General features: G+C 34.7%; 3 protein-coding genes and 1 long non-coding RNA gene across 5 annotated transcripts; 3 read left to right on the top strand and 1 right to left on the bottom strand.

Moving 5' to 3' along the window:
- The first annotated feature begins 7,744 nt into the window (after positions 1-7,744).
- LOC112028131 (uncharacterized) lies at positions 7,745-10,906 on the top strand. 2 transcript variants are annotated; one of them, XR_010625859.1, is made up of 3 exons: positions 7,745-7,828; positions 9,385-9,546; positions 10,502-10,906. It is a non-coding gene; the product is annotated as an uncharacterized LOC112028131 (long non-coding RNA). The 2 variants fall into 2 exon arrangements; XR_010625858.1 differs by lacking the exon at positions 10,502-10,906 and adding an exon at positions 9,651-10,495.
- Positions 10,907-15,724: 4,818 nt separating this feature from the next.
- Positions 15,725-18,530, bottom strand: LOC112028132 (V-type proton ATPase subunit B 2). Its single transcript, XM_065765591.1, has 8 exons — positions 18,362-18,530; positions 18,098-18,235; positions 17,656-17,806; positions 17,455-17,537; positions 16,918-16,965; positions 16,692-16,745; positions 16,512-16,595; positions 15,725-16,393 (listed from the first exon to the last, which is right to left on the bottom strand). The coding sequence occupies exons 1-8, from the start codon at positions 18,500-18,502 to the stop codon at positions 16,208-16,210; spliced, it is 885 nt and encodes a 294-aa protein (XP_065621663.1). The 5' UTR covers positions 18,503-18,530; the 3' UTR covers positions 15,725-16,207.
- Positions 18,531-18,573: 43 nt separating this feature from the next.
- LOC136064182 (V-type proton ATPase subunit B3-like) lies at positions 18,574-19,357 on the top strand. Its single transcript, XM_065765601.1, has 3 exons — positions 18,574-18,642; positions 18,869-19,031; positions 19,118-19,357. Exons 1-3 carry the CDS (start codon positions 18,574-18,576, stop codon positions 19,339-19,341), a joined length of 456 nt encoding a protein of 151 aa, XP_065621673.1. The 3' UTR covers positions 19,342-19,357.
- A 1,993-nt stretch (positions 19,358-21,350) lies between these two features.
- LOC136064180 (V-type proton ATPase subunit B 1-like) lies at positions 21,351-24,013 on the top strand. The gene is made up of 5 exons (XM_065765592.1): positions 21,351-21,485; positions 22,947-23,011; positions 23,388-23,443; positions 23,559-23,657; positions 23,906-24,013. Exons 2-5 carry the CDS (start codon positions 22,954-22,956, stop codon positions 23,996-23,998), a joined length of 306 nt encoding a protein of 101 aa, XP_065621664.1. The 5' UTR covers positions 21,351-21,485; positions 22,947-22,953; the 3' UTR covers positions 23,999-24,013.
- The last annotated feature ends 61 nt before the right edge of the window (positions 24,014-24,074 follow it).

Below are 24,074 nucleotides of genomic sequence, written 5' to 3'. Positions count from 1 at the left end.
ATCTTTTTTTTTCTCCCCTGTTTCGAGTTGAGTTTTTTGAGCAAGAAAGTATTTATTCAGCAATATATATATATATATATATATGTGTGTGTGTGTGTATATATATATAAATACATGGAAAAAAAAAGGTAAAAAAACTGAATGATAAAAAAAAAAAATGTAAATAATAAAGAATTGGGTTTTGAGAAATGCACTTTTTTTTTTTTGAAACCTAGAGATGCGCAAATTAAAGCTAGAACAGAAAGGTGGATCTCCATGTCCAATTCTCTTCAATCTGAATGATAAAGAAAATTAAAATTTTCTTATATTAATTTTTTTTAATATAAGAAAATTTCTTTTCATTACAAAAAATAAAATTAAAAATTAAAAATGGTTATGTTAACAGGTATCTTTTTTTTTTTTTTGAAGAGGACACCGTCCTTAGCTTTCATTAAATAGTGCTGAAGTCAAAATACAATGCTTCAAACGCTGGAGGAGGGGAATCCTCTAGCCAGATAAGTTCATTCGGTACATCTGTTAGGTTCTAAAGATTTAGGATTTTATGTATTTAGAACTCTAATGTGTAATGTTGGCAAACCATGATCAAAACAATATGTTTAGTCTTGTTTAGGCTTGCTCAAAGTATGTTTATTTGTAAAGTTGAGTGGCTGCAGAAGTACTTGGGACTTTCGGCCTGGCTCGATCGATCGAAGAATAGGCTCGATCAATCGAAAATCGCACAGGTTGATTATTCTGCAGAATTTCCAACTCAGCCCTACTTCATTAAACATTTAGGGTTTTATGTTTTTACCCTAGATATATAAACTAAACCCTAGCCACGTTTTTGAGGGTTGCTCCAGTTGTATTGTTGCTCATACATTGCTGTTTTGTGTAAATCTCTTGTGAGATTTAGAGGAGCTTTCCTTTACACAAAGTTTAGGGTTTTCAAGTTAGAGATAGTATCAATATCTTGATGATCAACTTGATTGCTACCATTGAAGCTTAAAGAAAATCAAGCGTGGGTGCTTGTAGCTGATTGAAGAATCCAAGAAAGAAGGAGTCCGTGGATTCGGAGCTTGCACGTGGTCGTGTCAGTAAGTTCTACTGGTGGGTAGCATTAGGAAGTCGAGCAGGGAGGTTGTAGTCCTTTTGTTTGAACTTCGATTCTTTCTAGTGGATATGTTTTTTACCTTGAGGATAGCTAGGTCAAATCCTCCCCAGGTTTTTACCGTGTGGTTTCCTGGGTGATCATATCATTGTGTCTTTTATTATTCCGCTGCTTTATTATTGTGATATAATTATTTGATTGCTTTAACCTAGAATTGCATAATTTGACTAAGTAACAACTTGGCTAATTAATCTAGGCTAACCAATCTGGTTGTTTTAAGGGGTCTAAAACTGTTCAACATCCTTGGCAAACCTAGCTAATGCATGGGCTGCTGATCGCGCTTCTTCTTATACAGTGCACTTGTGACCACCTAAACTTGCTTAGTAGACAAAGTACATCCTATATTATATGGCCAACCCCAGACGAAAGCCATTTCCTCAACTTAAGCGCTGACATGACCATCTGATTATCTCCCTCAACCACTATTTTCGAGAAGCCACACTCCATAGCGAACTCAACGGCTCGCCGACAAGCTAGAACTTCAGCTTCCTCACTACTTCTCACTAGCGGACCTTTAGCTGATAATGCTGCCATCACCTCTCCATTTTCATTACGAATAATAGTTCCCAATCCAAACGCTTCAATCTCCTTAAAGATTGCGGCATCGAAATTCAGTTTAAACCGAGATGAGGGTGGAGGACTCCATCGAGCTCGGTATGGGTGAGTAAGAAGACAAACAGGTTCTAGCTTGCCTATATTCTTCCATATAATCTTCAGCTCTCTTGTTTAAAATTCCAGGTGCCTGAATTGACTTCCCATGGATCATAGCATTGCGTTGATGCCAAATAAACCAAGCTTGGACAAGGAATAGTTCAAGCTCCTAAATGGATAGCCTAACGATTAAATCTTCCATAAGTTGAATCATATCATCATATCCCCCCCGACACTTCTGTAAACGTGCTATACAACCTGCCCAAATGTCTTGTGCCAGTCCACAATTCCATAACACATGAACTCCCGTTTCAGGTTCAGTCTTGCACGCTACACAGCTGTTATTCTCTATTACCCATTTCTTTGACAGGTTTACTCGTGTTGGCAATATATTGCAGCAGGCTCGCCAACCAGATCTTATTTGGCACCTGTAACTTCCAGAGCTTTCTCCACACACCTACTCCCACAACACCCATAGAGCGTTCAACCCAATCTTGCTCCTCAACCAACCTACAAGCCGTATGGTACCCCGTTCTCACTGAATATTCACCAGATTTTTCAGCTAGCCAAAACAGAGTGTCCGAAGTGTACCTGTGGCTAAGGGGTATACGCAAAATGGCTTCAGCCTCTTCTCAGTTGAAACTTCGCATAATAAAATCCCTATCCCACCACCTAGAAGTCGGGTCAATCAGGTCAGCCACCTTCATACCTTCCTCAATATTCTAGACTGGGTGTATTATTGTCTTAGTAAGTGAATTTGGCAGCCGAGCATCCTTGAGAATCCTTATAGTCTCTCCATTGCCAACCCTCCAACATGCCCCTCTTTTCAGAATTGGTTTGGCCGCCATGATGCTCTTCCACGTGTAAGAGTTGGTAGGTGAATCACAAGCATCCAAAAAATGGCATCTAGGGAAGTATCGAGCTTTTAGACACTTAAAAAGCAGCGTCCCTTCATCTTGCATTAATCTCCAGCCTTATTTCGCGAGCATTGCTAGATTAAAATGCCGAAGGTCTTTGAATCCCATTCCGCCTTCAGATTTTGGCCTCGATAATTTGTCCCAACTTAACCAATGAATTTTCCTCTCATTTCTCATCTGCCCCCACCAATACTGAGCACACATTGATTGAAGTTCTTCACATAGCTTAACAGGTAATTGAAAAACCCTCATAGTATATGTTGGGATCGATTGGGCCACAACCTTTATTAAAATTTCCTTACCTACTCTTGATAAAGTCTTCCCTTTCCATCCTTGAAACTTTTTCCATACCCTATCTTTAAGAAAGGAAAAGGTATGATATTTCCTTCATCTCACCAATGTTGGCAGACCCAGGTAGGACTCAAATCTTTCCACTTCCTTCACCCCTAGCATTGTCTTGATCGACTCCCTTGTCTGTGGTGAAGTATTAGTACTAAAATAAACAGAAGACTTCTCCATATTTAGACACTGGCCCGATACTTCTGCATATAATTTCAATACCTCCAAGATTTTATGTGTCTCTCTTTCTGAAGCCTGGTAGAATAACAGTGAATCATCAGCAAATAAAAGATAAGAGATTTTTGGTGCGCTTCTACAGATAAAGACTCCGTGGATGTTACCTTCCAATTCTACTTTCTACAAAAGAGAAGTAAAACCCTCTGCACATAAAAGAAATAAATAAGGTGACAGAGGGTCCCCTTGCCTAAGCCCTCTAGTGGGATTAATCATTCCAAAGGGTTTGCCATTAATCAAAATGGAAAAGGAGGTAGAGGAAACACAGCTCATCACCCTATCCACCCAAGCACGGGGAAAACCCAATTTAAGCATAATCTACTTTAAAAAACTCTATTTCATCCTATCATATGCTTTGCTCACATCCAGCTTCAAAGCCAATGTCCTTGTTTTCCCTTTTTTTCGGCCATGCATCGTGTGTAAAGCTTCATAGGCCACAAGAACATTATCAGTAATCAATCTTCCTGGAACAAAAGCACTTTGAGTTGGAGCTATTATTTGGAACAGAACCTGTTTTAACCTGTTAGCCAGCACTTTTGCAATAATATTGTAAATCACATTTCATAGAATAATAGGTCTAAAATCAGACATTTTAACAAGATTTTTAACTTTTGGAACAAGAGCAACCTTTTTTACTTCTTCTTTTATTACCGTGTTTTGTCCTCTATTGTAACTTTTTGCAATTTTATACTACTTTTTACACATTTTTACAACTTTTTACAGCCTTTTGAATGAAAAGTACACCCTTAACCAGCACCACACCCGTGCTGGTTAACATTTGCCAATAGATGAACTAAAGAAACTTTGAAGATTTTATTTTTAAATTTCTAGCCGTTAGCTTTGTTTTCATCTCACTGAATGCCCTTTTTTTTTTAAGCTGGCAGGGTCTTCAACTAAACACATCCGTGACTCATAAAAGTATTGTCACTTTTAAAGTTTCTTTAAAATAATTCTGCAGAACCCAGTAAAGGTTTAACGATATATAATTAGTGTGCCTTAATTTATGTGAATATATAATTGTGTAGAACCCAGTATACGGTACTTATGACCTGTTTCTTCATTAGACACACAAACACACTGACTTTATTGAGTATTGAATAACAACGCAAAAAGGGTGAAATACTTTTGAACTTTTTTGTTTCTTTGGCCTTAGAAAATCACCAGTATCAGTTGAACCCACCAATTGTCCATTTTGACTTGTAATTAATCCAATGGACAATGCCCATTTCTCCCCAAAATGGCATAGATGTTAACTTATTTTAAAACAAGGGTTTGGTTAACGTGTGTCCTTAAGTTATTTATATTTGAAAATACTTTTTCTGAAATTGAAAAAGTGTTGATAATTTTTTTAATTTTTGAAAAAATATTTTCAAAAATAAATAGTTTAATGTATGCTTTAAGTACACACATTGGCAAAATCCTTAAAACAAACCTTTACGCTTTACTCTTCATTCTCATTCACAATTCTAAAGCTAGTATGCCTTCCGCTTTTTCTCCACAATTTTGCTACCATGCCAACCCCTATTGTTTAGTTGTTATCAAATATCAACACAACCAAACAAAGAGTGGTTCTTGTGCCACTACTTTATGCACAACTCACCCACGTGGCGAGTTTAGGATAGGATTACTTACTTCAGCTATCTCATCGCAAAAAAATTCTCTCTAACACTTTCTCTAAAATTCTTAGATATCACCTAAATAAATTTTAAGCACTATATTCAATAATCAAATAATTCAAAAAAAAAAAAACTTATAATAGAGTAAAAGAAAAACTACTAAAAATATACCATAATTTTTCACTATTATCTCAACGCATAATCCACATATTCAACATATATAATATATTTTTACTTTCTGCCCCTAATAATGCTTTATGATAAGACTTATAGAATTCATAAAGGAAAGAAGAGCAACACTTAATTATTCTTCAGGTATATGTTTTTATTTTTTTCTTTTTCTTTTTCTTTTTTTTTTCTACCACCTACTATCATTATCATCTTTTTTGACATGATGAGAATCCAAGTACAAGTTAAGTCATGTGCCTTTTGAGACAGTCATTAGTTCTTTCTTTTTTTTATGCAAAAGCTAATTTATATGATTGGAAAGGTCTATAGAAAAGAGGGTTTCGTTAAATGTGTGTCCTGGCACATATTAAGTTTCTTATTTTTAAAAATATTTTTTTAAAAATAAAAAAATTGTTATTATTTTTTTAATTCTCAAAAAAGAAATATTTTAAAATAAAAATTAATATACTCTAAAAACACACATAAAAAAAATTCTAAAAAAAATTGTAAATCGACAACCCAAGTCTATGGAAATCTGCGAAGTTTAAGACCGCACTACTGCATAATATCTGAAGATTCGTACTAGATGCATCTTCTTCTATACGGTCCACCTTTTTTTTAACTTGTCAGACATCAATGCATCAAATCGGTACTATTCCAATTATAGGGCTGTGCAGAAATTTGTCCCACCAAGCCTAAAAAATCTGCAGATTCTATCTCCGTTCAAAGCAACAAAAAGCATAGAGAAAAATGAAGATGGTGTTTAGTAAATGTACTTAAATTATCGTTCTTAATTTTTAAATAATATTATATTTTTTTTTATATTTTTTTTTATTTATACGTATTTTTAAAAAGATATAAATAATTTTATTAGAACAATATTACTAAACGGTTCTAAATTATTGAATAAAAAAAATTTACAATAATATCTAGTCACTCGAAAATAAACCTAAACTTTTCTTTATTTGCAGCATTAAAACTCTTGAATAATTAAATAGTTTCACTGTTGGCTAAAATATTCACATACAAAAAGCTCTTTAATTCCAAATAAAGTTTAGCTTTGACAAGAAATAGATGCTTAAAATCTTACCTCAATTGTGCAACTAAATCTTCTCTATTTAAGTATTTTAAATAGTCTCTTCTCTCATAAAATTTGCATTATACGCTGACTCAAATGAGATAATATATATAATTAGAACTTTAACTTTGTTTTCTAAAAACCATCTTAATAATATTAATTATAAAATTGATCTCATAAACAAATTTACTTAAATACTCCTTTTAATTTTTTTGTTTTGGGGTTATTACATCACATGTATGCCCAGTTGTTCTGCTTGTGCTGTCAAAATGCTTGAAAATTAAAGACTCTCTAGTCTAGTCTATGAAAATTGAATAAGGCTCCTTCAGCCATGTGACCTTGTCTGAGAGGAAAAAGAACTTACATGGAAAAGGAAGGAAAAAAAAAAAGCACGAGATAAATTGAAAGATAAAAGAACAAATCATTTTCATGCAAAATTCAATCAGTTGTCACATCTACAAAGTAGAGAGAGTACATCATGTGGGACTTCTGTTTGTTCTTTGCATGGGAACCGAACCAATTGTCACCAACAACAATGTGAGAGTGTTGTTGATTTGAACCAAATCAACTCACCATTCAAGTCTTTAGGGGCAAAGACGTAATTAAATACCCTTTATGAAAAGACGCTAACACCGTTCCCAAACCATTTTTCTCTCTCATCAAGCCAATAGGGAGTATTTTATGAGACCGATTCATGATTAGTCTCATTCAAGAATTTTCCTCAAATCAATCCGCCAAGCTTACCACTCACACGTTAGCATTTACATTATTTGTGTAAAAATTTTGGTATATTTTATGATAAGAATTTTTTTTTACACAACTATTTTTTCAAAACACCCACGTCAAATTATTTATTCTATAATATATTTTAATAAAATATTTATCAGTTATTTATATTTTATTATTTTCTCAAATAATTAGTGTGCTACGTTGATGTGTGAGTTAATATAAAAATATAGAATAACAATTAAATAATATAAATATGATAGAAAGATACAGTATACACTGTTACTATAAGTGGGTTCCGTATTATGGTTGTAGTGGCTTTTTCAGTTAGTTTTGTGCACTGTTCACAGAACTCACAAATCTTTTTTTTAACAAAACTTTCGTTAAAAATAAGTCTCACGCACTATTCACACATTTAAAAATTATTTTGCTATAGTGTTTTTAGTTTTTAATTTTTAGCAAAATAAACGGTATCTAAACACACTTTTATTTTTATACAATTATACAAAAGACTAATGTAATAAACTTGCATATAAGAGTGCTCCCATTATGATTCATAGATGGTACTTGCGTTGGTTGGATTAGAACAAAATTAATAAAAAATAAAAAAAACTCTGGTAAGGAGTGCTACCAAGTACCAACCCAATGACACAATAAATTCTTTATAACACCACAAACAATGAAAAGACATCAAAACCCTTCTCAAACCATTTTCAACCCTATATATATATAGGTTAGAGATGCGCAGAAGAGGAAACACGTATTAGGGGAGATAGAGAAGGAAGAAAAAAAAAAAAAAAAAAAAATTAATTCTTTTTTTTTCTTCCTATTGTTAAATATTTTTTTTTTTTTTTTTTTTTGCTTTCAGGTTTTTCACGAATTTTTAGCCAGTGTGAATCAAGATGGAAGATTACACAAAATCAACTGCTTGGCTTTAGTTTTCAAGAGTGCTGTAAAAATTCCGATTTATAACATTCTTCTTCTCCTACTGCTACACTTTAATATTTTTATTTCGACTCTATTTAGACTCTAGTTTCACGTATCTTTCTCGTCCATGGTTAATATCTCTTGCTCGTCCCTCTCTCTCACCGGTTTCCCGTGAGTGAGTCACAGTGCGTTGGACTGTGTGTCGCCTGGTCACGATGGGTAATGGGTCACAGTTTGGTGGTGAATCGGATTTGGTGGTGGCTGAAATTTTGTGATGGCTGGCTTTTGTGTTTGTGATGGTAGTTGTTTTGTGATTTGGAGGAGGAAGGTTGAAGGTGGTGGCTAGGTTGTGGTTTTGTTTTGTTTAGTTGTGGGTGGGTATGGTTTGTGGCAGTGATGGTTGGTGGTGGGTTGATTTTGGGTTGGGGTTTAAGGTGGTGGCAGGTGGGTGGGTGAGTGGGTTTTGGTTTTTGGTGGTTAATGGTGGGTGGGTGTGGTTTGTAGTGGTGGTGACTAGGGGTTTGCTGGGTTGGGTTTGTTGTGGGTTGGGTTGGCTGGTGGTGACTGTGGGTTTATTTTTGTTTGTGATATTGGTGGTTGGGGGTTGGGTGGTGGTGGCGGTGGGTGTGAGTGTGGGCAGTGGTGGCTGGTAGCGGTGGGTGTGGGCAATGGATATGGAGAAAAGATGAGATGAGAATAAAAATATTAATATTTTAACAAAATGGTAAAAATTAAAAAACTTTTGATGTTGAATGTATTGTAAAGTCAGATATTAAAATAAATAAAGTAGATTTTTGAGACGTTAAATGCTAAATCTTTTGAGATCCTTGATGAGAATGCTCTAATGTCTTATTTGGCATCTCATGTCATATGTCTTGTATTCTCTTATCTTCTTGCTCTATTTAATATGCCTTGATTGTCTTTTAATTGAATAAGGAGGATAATGAATCTTTTCTTACGTAGTCATTAAATGTATTGCTATATATATTAAAATTCTCAAATTAGCAAACTCACTAACCTCAATGTATTGCTATATATATTAAAATTCTCAAATTAGCAAACTCACTAACCTCACTAATACAAAATGGAAGACAATAATCAATTGCTTAATATTTCGTTTTTTACGGACCTGTGCCGCTTGAACGAATTTGACTACAATTTCACTCAAAACCCACCTTCTTCTCCATTTGTGATACAGTATAATGTTTATAATGGGTCCGTTTGGATTGAACTTATTGTTGCTGAAACTGAAAACTGAAAACTGAAAACTGAAAACTGAAAACTGAAAATACTGTAGCAAAATAATTTTTAAATGTGTAAATAGTACCGTGGGACCTATTTTAAATATTTTTTAGTACGTGAACAGTGCTTTTGTCTCCTGTACAGTAAAATCATGTAATTTTACTGTTCACTTTCCGAGAAAAAAAAAAAAATTGCAAAACGCAAAACGTGAACTCAGCAAACGCTGAGTCCAAACGCCCTCAATATGGGTAATTTGGAAATGGGATTAGTAAATGATATAATTGTTTTTATTTAACTATTTATTATTAGTCTCTTATGTAAAAGTTATTATTTTTTCAGGTTTCTAGGAATGGACCATTCAAACGCTAGATTATGAGAATTTCTTATGCTCCACTCCATAGCGTTTATCTCCGCGGGGGTGGGGCTAATCATCAATATGTCGATGCTAATGGATTGTCTCATTATATTAGATGTGTTCATCATCATTTTTTTTTACAAAAGGTAAACTCTTTTCTCTTTTCTATGAACTTGCTTTTTTTTTTTTAAATTGTCTATTATTATACATGTTTGATAACCACTAAATTTTTTGATGTTTTGAATAATAGGTCATTATAACCATGAACTCGCGGATTAATACATGCACATGTGGTATCCAGGATATAGTGCAAAGATACTAGACGCAATTATTAGAAGTTTTTATGATAGATGGCATTTGGGTTTCAAATCATATCATGACCGTAGAGGTTTTAATTCTAAATTTAATAATCTATGTTAAAGTATTTTGCTTTCGTATTTCGTTCTTGTTTCTTATTAGTTTTGTTTTTGGGGGCGTTATTATGAGAGAAGCTTACTGACTAATGATATTATTACAAATTATTTTTTAGTTTATGATATGCTAAACATTAGCAATCTCTCTCTCTCTCTCTCTCTCTCTCTCTCTCTCTCTCTCTCTCTCTCGTTTTTAAGAATATAATGAAAGTATTGATAACAAAATCACATTACGGAAGTACATCTCTCTTGATAGTTGACAATTCACCTTGATCTATTAAGACCTTCCCATATTCACATTCTTGTTGCACTTGAATCTCTTGATGCACTAGTGTCCCTTTCAGATAGCAATTGAAGTCTAATGGATTTTGGGCAGGACTGGCATCCTTTTGCACCTTACCACTGACAAACATAACTTCATTCTTAATTTCTAATTTATATCACATGCTATGGCAACTAGTTGTATTTTATCCTCTTCCTGTACAATGTTCCCCAAAAGTGCATTTAGGGTATCTTCTAGTAACTTGATCAAGTCCAATTTTTTTATAGCAAAGAATCCATCCTAGTTAAACACTTGAAAATTAATTGTTTTTTTTATTGAGATTTGAAGTAGATAAGTTGAATTAAAATTTAGTTTTAAAGGTGCATATATTAATTATCTATTAATATAAGTTATAATTTATTTCAGCTGCTATGCTGCTGAGTTATGGAGCTGTCGTGATGAGTGACCGTATAATAAAACTGCTTGGATTTTGATTTCAATATGGATTTCAATATGGAGCTGGGTCGCATATGTGAAAGAGTTTATACACTCTAAAAAACTAGAAGATTTTATGTGAAAAAGGAAGGTAAAGAAAAAAGGATGACCAAGCTCCACAATAGCTTTTCTATATGTTACTCGACTTTTCCATAGATGTAGGAACCACGTCTAAGGAAAAGTCACTACAAGTAATATGTAAAAAAAAATGATTAAAAAATCACTACAAGTGATATGAAATGCACAATACTATTACTAGTTCCTTAAAAGGCTTAGAGCGTTTCACCCATGTACGCAAAATGTTTACATAATCTATGAGTGATAAGATTTACTTTTGTTCAATAATGTTTTTGTAATATCATACATGCTCCATGACTATCAATAAAAAATCAAGGACTATTTTTTCTATTTTGTAGTTAAATCTTAGCCGGATAGGGACTTTGAATTCAGCCTTAGGAAATAAACCTTGATCCATGACTCATAAAGTATCAAGGGGGACTTCTAGTAGGAATTCGAACTCAGGATGATGGGTGAGAATCAAGGACCAATTCAGAGACATTAACAACAAATATAGCAAGTCAGAAGAGAAAAAAAATGCCATGGTGTTCAAGTTGCAATTTCTATTAGATCCATTACACTTGACTAGTTTGGCTTGTAATTTTAAATTCCATATACTTTGATGGTTTACAACTTTGATAGACTGAAAACAACCATGGCAACTGATTATACTGACCTTGTATCATCTGCACAGAAGAAATTCGCATTTAAAAACTGGTTTGAGCATTATGTCTGTCTTGATTGTATGTTTCTTTATTTATATCTTAACTACATCTGTCATGGTCCAAATCCAAATTATAAGGGATATTACTCTAGTGACAAAGCACAGGTGCTGTCATTGTAATTTACCCTTTCAAATTAACAAATCTCTATTAATCCCAATTCATCAGTACAACATTTGGATAGGCTTTAGAATGAGTTCAAATGTTCTGCTCCATTTAACATAGCAAATTTTTTTTTTTTTTTAAGTGAACTACATTTATTTTGTTTCTCATAGCATTTGGATGGACCATTACCAATGATGTCAAAAAATCATGAGAACCTGTGGTATTACAAGAAATGGCAATGTTAGCCAACGTTAGTTATCTTGTGTTAATTCCTATTTCCGACTACCATTTGGGTGCCTATAAATACTATGGAAAACAATATGGAATCATTTCATTCCAGCGAAGCTCAAAACCCTTTATGAGCAGAACTAACCAAGCAAAACCTAATCTCATCTGCCGTTTCAAAGGCCCATATGCATCCAGCAACATTCCTTGCTACACCTCCTAGTACATGACAAACTCCCTAATGTTAAGTATTAGCTAGCTTATCTGTTTATATAAGGTAATAAGGAACTACTTTCTCTCATTTTAGCAACTTGATGCACATGCCACCATTCTGCTTTTGGTCATTTAGTAAAGGCACTACGTCCTTTGTTAATTCTCTTCAAAGTTTTTCCTTCTCTCACATTTATAAGCAAGGCAATGTTGTAGCACATGCCTTAGCTAACTGTGGACATTAATCAAAACTTGAATAATGCATTAGCAGGAGTGGTGGTTGTAGGATTTGCAGGGATTGAAGGTATGGCATGAATGTCCTACACCTTACCCCCTTATGATCAAAGCTTCTAAAAGTTCTACCTCACCTTTGGGTTGAGCCTGAAAGTTCTCAAATATAGCAGCCTTGAAAATCACAGGCCCACAAAAGCCTCTAAACTAAATTTTAGTCTCTCTCCCAACCAAGTCATTGTGAGAAACAGAAGTCTTCACATGGGCTGTGATGGTGCTTGTTCTGCTGCTACTGCCCATGTGACCATGAAGCAGAAGAACTGATTGGGTTTTCAGAGCTGGGTCTGCCACTCGGATTTCTCTCATCCCATATGCGTAGTAACTATGTGAAGCAGACTTGTGGCTGTGAAGTGTGAATAAGAACTTGTATGAAAAAAGAAAAATGAAAAAGGACGCCATAAATGAAAAGAGAAAAGAACAATTCATATTATGAAATGGAGAATCTTTGGACAAAGAGGGTACTTAGGTTGTTTGGATTGGAACGATAAATCAACAATTGGGCTGAGTGGTCCCAACCCATCAGCATATCCAAAAATACTAGGGCAAAGTTTAGAGTTTGAGTCCTTCCCCCCACCATTTTGCTACCATTTGGCAAAGTCTATGACCTAAGTTCCTAACCCACTCAGATCAGACTCTCACGGATCCTACCCATCCCCCATCTTAGAAAGGCTAGACCTTAAAAACTTCAGGCCCTATCAAGAGTCTTCTAACTCATGATCAAGCCTTGAATTCACATCCCCTTACTTGTAACAATTGACTTTAAAAATTAAAAAACCATTCCCCAAATTTTTACAAATTCCATTTTTTATTCTCTCGAATTAAAATTTGGTAGGGGTGTGCAAAAAACCGACGAACCGAAAAAACCGCTTCAAACCGACCGAACCGTTGCAAAAATTTCGGTTCGGTTTCGGTTCGGTTCGGTTTCGGTTTTATTACATAAAAAACCGAAAATTTCGGTTCGGTTTTCGGTGGCAGATTTGAATGCACCGAACCGACCGAACCGAACCGAAATATATTATTATATATTATTATATTATATTTTATATTAAATATATATAATATCAGGTGTGTAAAAGTGGGCTTGGCCTTGCAAAATTACTCAAGCCCACTGCCCCTTTTTTTTTTTTTGAAAGAAGCCCAGAAAGAAGCCCACTGCTCACTGCCCATTAGATAATCTAGATTAATTAACTAAAATTAAACTAATTAACTAAATTACTTAAGTTAACAAAAACTAATTGAAAATAAAGAAAATAAAAACCCTTACCCTACCTACCCCACTTACATTACACGCACGCCCTCATCTGAAAATAAAATCCTCCATCTCCCTCATCTCCCTCACCCCTCCATCTCCCTCACCGGCCTCCATCTCCCTCATCGGCTCATCGCCCTCACGCCTCACGCCTCACGCCTCCATCTCCCTCGTCTTCCTCACGCCTCCATCTCCCTCGTCTTCCTCACGCCTCATGCCTCACGCCTCACGCCTCACGCCTCCATCTCCCTCATCTCCCTCACGCCGGCCTCCATCTCCCTCATCTGCTCATCGCCCTCATCGCCCTCACGCCTCCATCCCCCTCATCGCCCTCACGCCTCCATCTCCCTCATCGCCCTCACGCCTCTGCTGCCGCCTCCACATGCCGGCCTTCACACGCCGGCCTCCCCACGCGGCTTGATCTCTTCATTCTCACGGTGACCTTCTCTAGTCTCTTTTTAATTTCTTGATAACCCTCTCTTTTTTGTATTTTGGGTTTTGAATCAATGCTATTTTTTTCTGTGGGTTTTGAATCAATGCTATTTTTTTGTGAATCTGATGTTGAGTTGTTTTTTTCTTATTGAAAAAATGTGATGTTGAGTTGTTATTTTTTGTTTAGTTGTTATTTTCTTTTTGTGATTGTGCTTAACCGAAAACCGACCGAAACCGACGGAAACCGAAATACCACCGAAACCGATTGATTTCCAATTATTTCGGTCGGTTTCGGTTGATAATTTCACAAACCGAAAATTTCGGTTTCGGTCGGCCAAAACTAAAAAAACCGACCGAACCGAACCGATTACACCCCTATAAACGGTCGCGAGACAAGTATTGTCGTTTCCACCGAGACCATGGCCACGACACGGCCGAATGCTACGACCTAAAGCACCAGATTGAAGCTCTCATTAGACAAGGGAAGTTGCAGAAATTCATTAACAAAGAGAAAACGGACCATAATCGCCAAGAGCCAGCCCCAATAAGCAAGGCAATGTTGTAGCACATGCCTTAGCTAACTGTGGACATTAATCAAAACTTGAATAATGCATTAGCAGGAGTGGTGGTTGTAGGATTTGCAGGGATTGAAGGTATGGCATGAATGTCCTACACCTTACCCCCTTATGATCAAAGCTTCTAAAAGTTCTACCTCACCTTTGGGTTGAGCCTGAAAGTTCTCAAATATAGCAGCCTTGAAAATCACAGGCCCACAAAAGCCTCTAAACTAAATTTTAGTCTCTCTCCCAACCAAGTCATTGTGAGAAACAGAAGTCTTCACATGGGCTGTGATCGTGCTTGTTCTGCTGCTACTGCCCATGTGACCATGAAGCAGAAGAACTGATTGGGTTTTCAGAGCTGGGTCTGCCACTCGGATTTCTCTCATCCCATATGCGTAGTAACTATGTGAAGCAGACTTGTGGATGTGAAGTGTGAATAAGAACTTGTATGAAAAAAGAAAAATGAAAAAGAACGACATAAATGAAAAGAGAAAAGAACAATTCATATTATGAAATGGAGAATCTTTGGACAAAGAGGGTACTTAGGTTGTTTGGATTGGAACGATAAATCAACAATTGGGCTGAGTGGTCCCAACCCATCAGCATATCCAAAAATACTAGGGCAAAGTTTAGAGTTTGAGTCCTTCCCCCCACCATTTTGCTACCATTTGGCAAAGTCTATGACCTAAGTTCCTAACCCACTCAGATCAGACTCTCACGGATCCTACCCATCCCCCATCTTAGAAAGGCTAGACCTTAAAAACTTCAGGCCCTATCAAGAGTCTTCTAACTCATGATCAAGCCTTGAATTCACATCCCCTTACTTGTAACAATTGAATTTAAAAATTGAAAAACCATTCCCCAAATTTTTACAAATACCATTTTTTATTCTCTCGAATTAAAATTTGGCATCTTAAATTTCAATGTTTGATGATGTGATGCTCACATGGGTTACCCGCTTCCTCCTTATTTTTTTTAAATTTATTCAATTTTTTTTTTAATTTTATAAATTATTGCCATGCATATTGACATTGGAATTTGGATTTTCAATATAATAAACGTTTAGATAAGAATATAAATTATGCAATTTTCTTTAGATTGACTTCGAAATGTTCACAAACCAAGACATCCGGTTAGCATATTGATCTTGAAAAGTTACATGATTTATTGAAAATTGAAATAAAGAATTAGCGTATTTTCACATAAATGATCTAGTGCAAAACAAGAATTAAGAGATCACTAATTTTCTTAACTACATTCTCCTAACCCCTAGTAATATCAAAATGGTAGAACGCCCACTACAGAACGAGAATAGACATTATTGCATTATGAAAAAATCAAACTGAGATTGTGTATCATCTCAAGAGTAAAAAAATCCATGAAGATAAACTTACAATTAAATATGATTATAGAACAATGCGCATGTCTAACAAGACTTCATCATTCCTAAATGTCCGATAGTTCCTCAACTTTTCAGGGGAAAAAAGAGAGAGAAATGCAACACCCAAACCATGGATGGGTGACACAAACTAATAAAAAGGTAACGCAAAAAAATTTAAAAAACACAGAGATTACAAGAACTAAAAGCCTTCCCTAGAAGAATACTCATCACTTTGACTAGCCGAACAGCTTTCAAGATGCAGGACTTCAAAAAGACCACAACCATTATTGATATATAAGAGAGATGCGCAACCCAGGAAGTAAAAGCAAATAAAGAAACAAATTGCAGATCTCATGCAACGCTAATTAAGTAGGAGAAAAGGAGATATGAGCTAACTTTCCTCGATCAATTGTTTGCATCACGGCTATAGAACTGGTCAAGGGTCTTTGCAGGTATACGGTGGAGAAGCTCACGTGGGAAAATGCGAAGGAGTGTCCATGCCAAATCTAGCGACTGAAAGACATTGCGAGTGTCATAAGCTCCTTGGGCCACAAATTTTCTCTCAAATTTATCCAAGAACTCCAAATACAGCTGTTTTATAAAGACCCAAAAAATGCTCATTAGTTTTTTTTTTTGTTCCTTTCCATTTCATAGTTTTACTTATTAATGAAACAAAAAATCTTTATGAGAAAGAGAAGAGGTGAGAGACCAAATCCTCAGAAGAAAGTGCTTCTTCTCCAACCACTGCTTTCATGGCCTGGACATCCTTCCCAATAGCATAGTTTGCATATAGCTGAAAATAATAAGTCAAGCAATGAGGCATGAAAAGGAAGGTTACATGGCTTCAAGTGAAGATTAATAAATTTATAAAAAGACTACCCAAGCAGACCTGGTTGGAAACGTCAGAATGATCTCTGCGAGTCATCCCCTCTCCAATGGCACTCTGCAGATAATCAATAATACTTTAGAGTACCACCCATAATTTGTATATATTCTGAGATGCCATCCCTCTCAGGACCAGTTTGGTAGAACTCTTGGCAAGGCATACAGCTGCCCTTTTACAGTAAAAGCAATAGCGCATTCAAAGTTCAAATGATTTAAAAATTATTCCTTACCTTCATCAGTCGAGACAGTGACGGAAGAACATTAATTGGTGGATATATCTGCCCCATTAAAACAGATCAATGTTTAGTTTCAGAATCATTTAAAAGCTCATACAACCAATCAATAAAATTCGTAGACCTCATACCAGTCAATGAGTGGAACAAGAACCTAACTTTTAAATGCATCAAGAACTATTTTAAAATTTGAGATCAAAATGAATGAGAGCAAATCTTTATTCACTGTTTTCAATCATCAACCAGTTGTTTTAAACACAGTCAGTCTAAAAAATTCGTCAAAACCATGCTACAATACTGAAGACAAAATTCTTATTGTTGACATAAAAAATTCATCAAACCATGACACAGTTTGTTGCATTTAGTTTATTATATCTCACACACACACATTTAGATATTCTTATAAAAATGTTGTTTTACTTGTTGACATCATGCACAGGTGACCTTAAATTACTTTGATAATAAGAACCCACATCCATCTGAAATTTAATTCCCATCATTGAATCACTATGCTAATAACATTTAAAACTTTACCTGTCTGTTTTGCAACTGCCTGTCAATGTATATCTGACCCTCTGTAATATATCCAGTAAGATCTGGAGTCGGATGCGTAATATCTGGCCAAACAAAGAAATCAATGTTCAAGTTTTTTTTTTAATTAAATCAATGTTCAAGATCATTAAAACAAGATCAAAGAATGGGTGAGATTATGAATGTGGTTTAGCAATGCATTACCATCATTAGGCATAGTTAAAATTGGAATTTGTGTAATGGAGCCTTTCCGCCCTTCAATTCTTCCAGCACGCTCATAAATTGTTGCCAAATCAGTATACATATACCCAGGATACCCACGCCTTCCTGGCACCTCTTCACGGGCAGCAGACACCTGCACATTAGCAATCAGTAGTTTGCATCATGCAAATTAATTTAGAAATCAGTTGAGGCTCTAACAGAGTACTCAAAATTCGGACAAACAGCAAAGCCTTGACTTTCAAATACAGTTGGAAGCCATGTAAAATTTGCAAATATATTGAATATTTCTAAGCATCAGAACCACAAAAATATGTTAAAGGATGTACAGGCGGCTTCATGCATCCTAACTTTTTTTTTCCCCCAATAAATTACAGCATATGGCACAGCCTCAGTGAAAATTAAAGACTGAAAATTTTTACAATACCTCACGAAGAGCATCAGCATAAGAACTCATATCCGTAAGTATGACAAGAACATGCTTCCCGCATTCATAAGCCAAATATTCGGCAGTAGTTAGAGCAATACGAGGAGTGATAATACGTTCAATTGTAGGGTCATTTGCCTGTACAAGAGCATATCAGAGGACACATTTTACGAATGCAATTCAGAAGTGGTATTATTGACAAGTTCCCTCATTACAGAAACAAATATGTCACAATACGGTCCACATGCAGATTTCAAAATATACCAGGTTCAGAAAGAGGGTCACTCTCTCCATAGAGCCATTTTCCTCAAAATCGCGTTTGAAAAACTGTGCAGTCTCCATATTTACACCCATAGCAGCAAATACAATGGCAAAATTGTCATCTTCCGCATCCTGTAAATACATAAAGTAGGTCAGTGTAATCACCTAAAAGTTGGGGATTGAAACTAAATGAGATAAAAATACAGCCAAGCATAATGTATGTAAATGTGATCAACCTCAAGCAAATTGAGGAAATAGTTGTAGCACACAGGATTTCACTTATTGTATAAGGCGTCGCATCAATTTTTTATTCTTCAATTAAGAGTTTCCTCCCAATTTTGGCTTTCTAACATTTAGAAAAAGCCTACTATAAAGAATCTCTGCTTGGCAGCCACTTTTTTGGTGAATTTTAACCAAGCAATTTGTTAACAATGATTATGGAATGGAGCTTTTTATTGTTCTTTGCAAGCCTGTGATTCTCTGACTTTTGGGTTCTGTTTCTCTCAGTAGAATCAGTTCTACTCTTTTGATCCCCTTTCTTCTCCCTGGACATGTTTGCAGGTTTTGAAAACTCCTGTCTCATTGGACATGCTTGGGCGCATATTTAATGGTTCTGGGAAACCAATCGATAATGGTCCCCCTATTTTGCCAGAGGCTTACTTGGATATATCTGGTGAGTTATTGTAGTGAATGATTTATATGTTGTTCTATTCGTTAGTTATTTGCATATCCTTCAATCTATCACTTTGTCTTTTTCAGGAAGTTCTATCAACCCTAGTGAGAGAACCTATCCTGAGGAGATGATACAGACAGGGATTTCTACAATTGATGTGATGAATTCCATTGCTAGAGGGCAAAAGATTCCGCTTTTCTCTGCTGCTGGTCTTCCCCACAATGAAATAGCTGCTCAGATATGTCGCCAGGCTGGTTTGGTCAAGCGATTGGAGAAGACTGAAAATCTTCTTGAGGTGCATCTGCCATAACAATTTTTGTTAGCTAGTCTTTACTGAATATTAAACAAGGGTGGATGACTGGAAGTAGGAGAGCAATAAAAGGATATAACTTCTGACGAATCTGCCTTTTTTACTGATTTTTATGTGCGTACTTAGATGTATCGCACAACATAATTTTATTGCACTAATGAAGTTAAAATCTGAATAGAACTAGCAGTTCCCTTTTACAATGAAATTCATGTAGTGCTAGTATTATATACCTTTTTAGTAATTAGTAAATAGGAATATCAATTTGAATTAATAAGAACAATTTCTTTTGCTTATCATTGCGACTTAATTGAGCTTCCATTTTTTTTGTTCCTTTTAGATAAAATTGCCCAGATTTGTTGTTTGAAGTAAATCTAATATTTCTGAAGTAGTTGAAATGGCCCATGGATAGCCTGAAGGACAACTGCTTCAATTGAAGAGTTATTTTATGCTATTGCTCACTACTGATCCAGTTGTTTCTTACATCACCACCTGTGTTGCTATGTCTCTTGTCTTCATATTGACTCTCCCCCCCACCCCCCTGAGCTTTCCAATCCGGACTCACTTTCCCCACAATAGCAGGAGAAACAGGGGAGATGGACTGGAATTGATACTCTACAATCGTTCTTATTCCATAATCAATTAATCACTGCACCCAAATATCCCACTTGTCATTTTACACCAAAACATTATGATACACCTTCATACAAATTTGTCACTCTTTACGTGGTTACTCTACAAGATAAATGTTGAGTGTGGAGAGAAGGGCTGAAATTCAAGTCTTAAGAAGAGAGCTTCACATACATATACACTTTTTTACTTAAAAAAAAAAAAAATTTCTGTGTAAGTTGTGATTAGCAAGGTTCGCAATTCATGTTAGTCGTCGTGTTTGTAGTTTTGAAGTAAGATATTTAAATCATTGTTTAAATCTAATTAGACCATTTATTAAGCTAATTGATTAATATGATCCATTTCAATATAAAACTAGAAAAGTAAATTGAAAAGATATTTTTTTTGGGTTGTTTTGGGGAAAGGGTTAGGCATTTAGAATTTCAAGAAGAATTTATTAAAAACCATTAAAATCTTTAATACTTAATTATATTTTAGAATTTAATTTTTGTTAGATAATAATGATATTAATTTATAGAATTGGTCAAGTCAACATGGAGTTGTTCAAATTAATTGACACTTTGATGGCTTTTGGTATGAAACCTATTAAATTTTAAACTAAACACTAACCCATAAAACTTGTTCCCCTTCTTCAAACTATGATTTGTATTGTTCATAGAAAATCTTTAATCAAACCTGTTATGTTCGGGAGTGTCAAACATTACCATTCTTAGATTGTTATGTGAAAATTTGTGTGTCAATTGTCTATAACTTATCAACATCTCAAAAACAAATTCTCGAATCCAAAATAGTTTTCACTACTCTCTGATAAGAGAACAACACCAATTTCCACAAATCAACTATTAGCCCCCAAAATTATACTAGAATTGAAGCCACAACACTAGCAATCAGTAATTCCAAATCAAGAATGTAACTTATTGCTGAGTTTGGGATAAGATAATGTGGTTTTTCTAAGACTAGCTTGATTTCTCTTGTACTCTTGTTTTCATTTTGGTTCAAATGTTTATAAGGTACAAAAGCTTATAAAAATGTCAAAATGAACACATACCAAACACAAAGTTTTAAAAACACACACACACACACACAAACTCAAAATCCATCAAAACCTCAAAAAGATTATAATATAATATAATATAATTTATTTTTAATTAGTTGGCATTTTTTATTGGACCACCTAAGCCCAATGCAGTCTCTACATATTCACGTGAATTCCCCCACACAGTTCTTATTATACACACTACAAAACAGCCTTTGTTGTCTCTTTGTCATTATTACCCTCCTCATCACCTTCCATTAATAACGATCACATGTTAACTAATCCTACTATAAAAAAATTTAAATTAAAAAAATAAAAACCAATTAATCACATTTCTATTTAAATTAAAATTCATTACATTTATTCATTTTCATTCGTAGCCATTAGATCTCAGTTCTCATTTTTCTCTCTCTTCGCCAATCCCTCTCTCTCTCTCTCTCTCTCGTCTTCGCTTCGCTTCGTTTCGGATCAGAAATTGAAGGTAAAGCTCTTTCTACACTTTCAGATCCTAAATTTCAGCCATTTTATCCTAAAACTTGTATCGTGTTGTATTTGATTCAGTTTATTGCTAATCTCTGTGATCACAAGGCTTTGAATTTTTATCGAATCCATCGCATTTCGTTCCGATTTCTTAATTTCTACTTTTTTTTGAATTTCTAGTTAATTTTTTCGTTTTTTTATCTCAATGATCATTTGTTTTTTTTAGTGTGATTTTTTGAGGTTTTCGAATCATTTTGGTTATACTTAATTGTGATTAGATTTTCGTTAGGCCTGACTCTGTTTGGATACCGAGAAAGTGTGAGAAAAAAGAGGAATCGTTAGAGTTTTGTAGATTGCATTTTCAGCATTAACTCCAAGATAGATTCTTTAGCTCGGTTCAATTTTTTACTTTTTGGAATAGTTTGATTGAGTAAAATTTCCTTGAGTTTGGAGTTAATTATTCGTTGCACTGATTCAATTCTCAAGTATTTTTTGGTTTGTAGTTATTTTGAGGCTTTGAATAATTTTAGTTACTAAACTGTGATTAGATTTTCATTAGGGCTTTGTTTGTAACTGAGAAATTGTGAGAAAAAGAAGAATCGTTAGAATTTAGATAGATTCAGCATTAACTCTGAGATAGATTCTTTAAATCTGTTGATTTGACTTTTTGGATTAGTTGGATTGAGGAAAATTTTCCTTGAATTTTGAGTTAATTATTTGTTGTTTTATTTCAATTCGCAAGTGTTTTTTGGTTTTTAGTTTGATTTTCAGGTTTTGGAATAATTTTGGTTACTTAACTATGATTAGATTTCGTTAGGGCTATGTTTGGTAACCGAGAAAGTGTGAGAAAAAGAAGAATCATTAGAATTTAGACAGATTGCAGCATTAACTCTGAGATAGGTTCTTTAGCTCTGTTCGATATTACTTTTTGGATTAGTTGGATTGAAGAAAATTTTCGTTGAGTTTTGAGTTAATTATTTGTTGTTTAATTTCAATTCTCATTTATTTTTTGGTTTTTAGTGTGATTTTGAGGTTTTTGAATAATATTGATCACTTAATTGTGAGTAGATTTTGTTTGGCTATCAAGAAAGTTTAAGAAAAAAAGAAGAATTGTTAGAATTTTGATAGATTGCAGCATTAACTCTGAGATAGATTCTTTAACCCTGTTCAATTTTACTGTTTGAATTAGTTTGATTGAGGGAAATGAGATTTGTTCTCTCTATATTACCATTTTGATGTGTATTTTTTTTCTTGGTAGTCAAGCGGAGAGTTATTAATGATTTTAGTTAGAGCACACTGGAGAATTTTATTATATGAATCCCTGAAATTCATGTACTCAGTGTTAATCAAGGCATTTTTGTTTTTTGAGGAGTGATTTTCTAAACAAACTGTGATGCTGGCTGAGTCTGTATGTTTTTAGTGGTGTGTATATATTGATATTTGTGACTTTGTGTGTTTGAAGCTTTATAATGGGTGTGCCGCCAAAGAATCACGATGTGGATGAGGGGTTACTGGAGATCGGCATGGGTAAGTTTTTTGTAATTACCACTTGTACATAAAAGCAACTTTAGAACTCATGATCACCTACTCTAATACCATGATAAATTACAAGCTGATGAGAGATAGTAACAATCTATTCTAATGAGTTTGACCCTAATTTACTTTTCATTTTTCATATTGTTTGGGTAAGTGATTTAATTTATTATCTGAATGTGAGCATAAAGCAGAATGGAGATGTTCTTCGAACTAATAATAAAATATACCGTCTATTTATTACAAAAAATAATAAATAAATTATACCATGTGTAGTGAATTAAATAAATTGATTAAGACTACTGAGGATATATTTAATTGGTAAATTGATTCTGATAAGTTCTGCTTATTTATGTATATTAAATTGCAGAGTATAGAACTGTTTCAGGAGTTGCAGGACCTCTAGTTATCCTTGAGAAAGTAAAGGTGGGGGATTTTGCTCTCTTGCCATACATTTCTTAGTAATTGTGTTAACCTTTCTCAACCTGGATTTCCCCCTCCTTGAACTATGTGATTTACGTATCCTCTGGTTAATTTTCAGGGACCCAAATATCAAGAGATCGTCAATATTCGTTTAGGAGATGGATCCATGAGACGTGGTCAAGTCCTAGAAGTTGATGGAGAAAAGGCTGTTGTTCAGGTGATTGTTTGAAAATCTTTATTTTTTTGCTCCACATGGTTGTGAGTTACCCATAATTGACATTATTTGCACAGTTTATAAAATTGGACGTCGTTCGCATTGTGATGATGGGCCTCTATGCTTTCTCTTATAAGTGTAATTCATACGTCTTTAATTTCCTTGCAATTGTAACTCTATTGTAGTACTATTGTTCATAGAGAATGATATTTTTACCTTATACTTTTGCTTATTTAGTTCTCAATCGTCAGGTTTTTGAAGGAACATCTGGAATTGACAACAAGTACACAACTGTGCAATTTACAGGAGAGGTATTCAACTTTGTTCTTATTCATTCTATATAATTTAAAGCATCTTTTGGCGTGATGAAAAATTGGGCTGTCTAGAAGGCATGGTACAATGTTTTTATGGAAAAATTTG

This window comes from Quercus suber, unplaced genomic scaffold, assembly GCF_002906115.3.
Source record: "Quercus suber isolate HL8 unplaced genomic scaffold, Cork oak 2.0 scaffold_642, whole genome shotgun sequence".
Classification (NCBI taxonomy): Eukaryota; Viridiplantae; Streptophyta; class Magnoliopsida; order Fagales; family Fagaceae; genus Quercus; species Quercus suber.
This window is presented reverse-complemented; position numbering and strand designations above follow the sequence as displayed.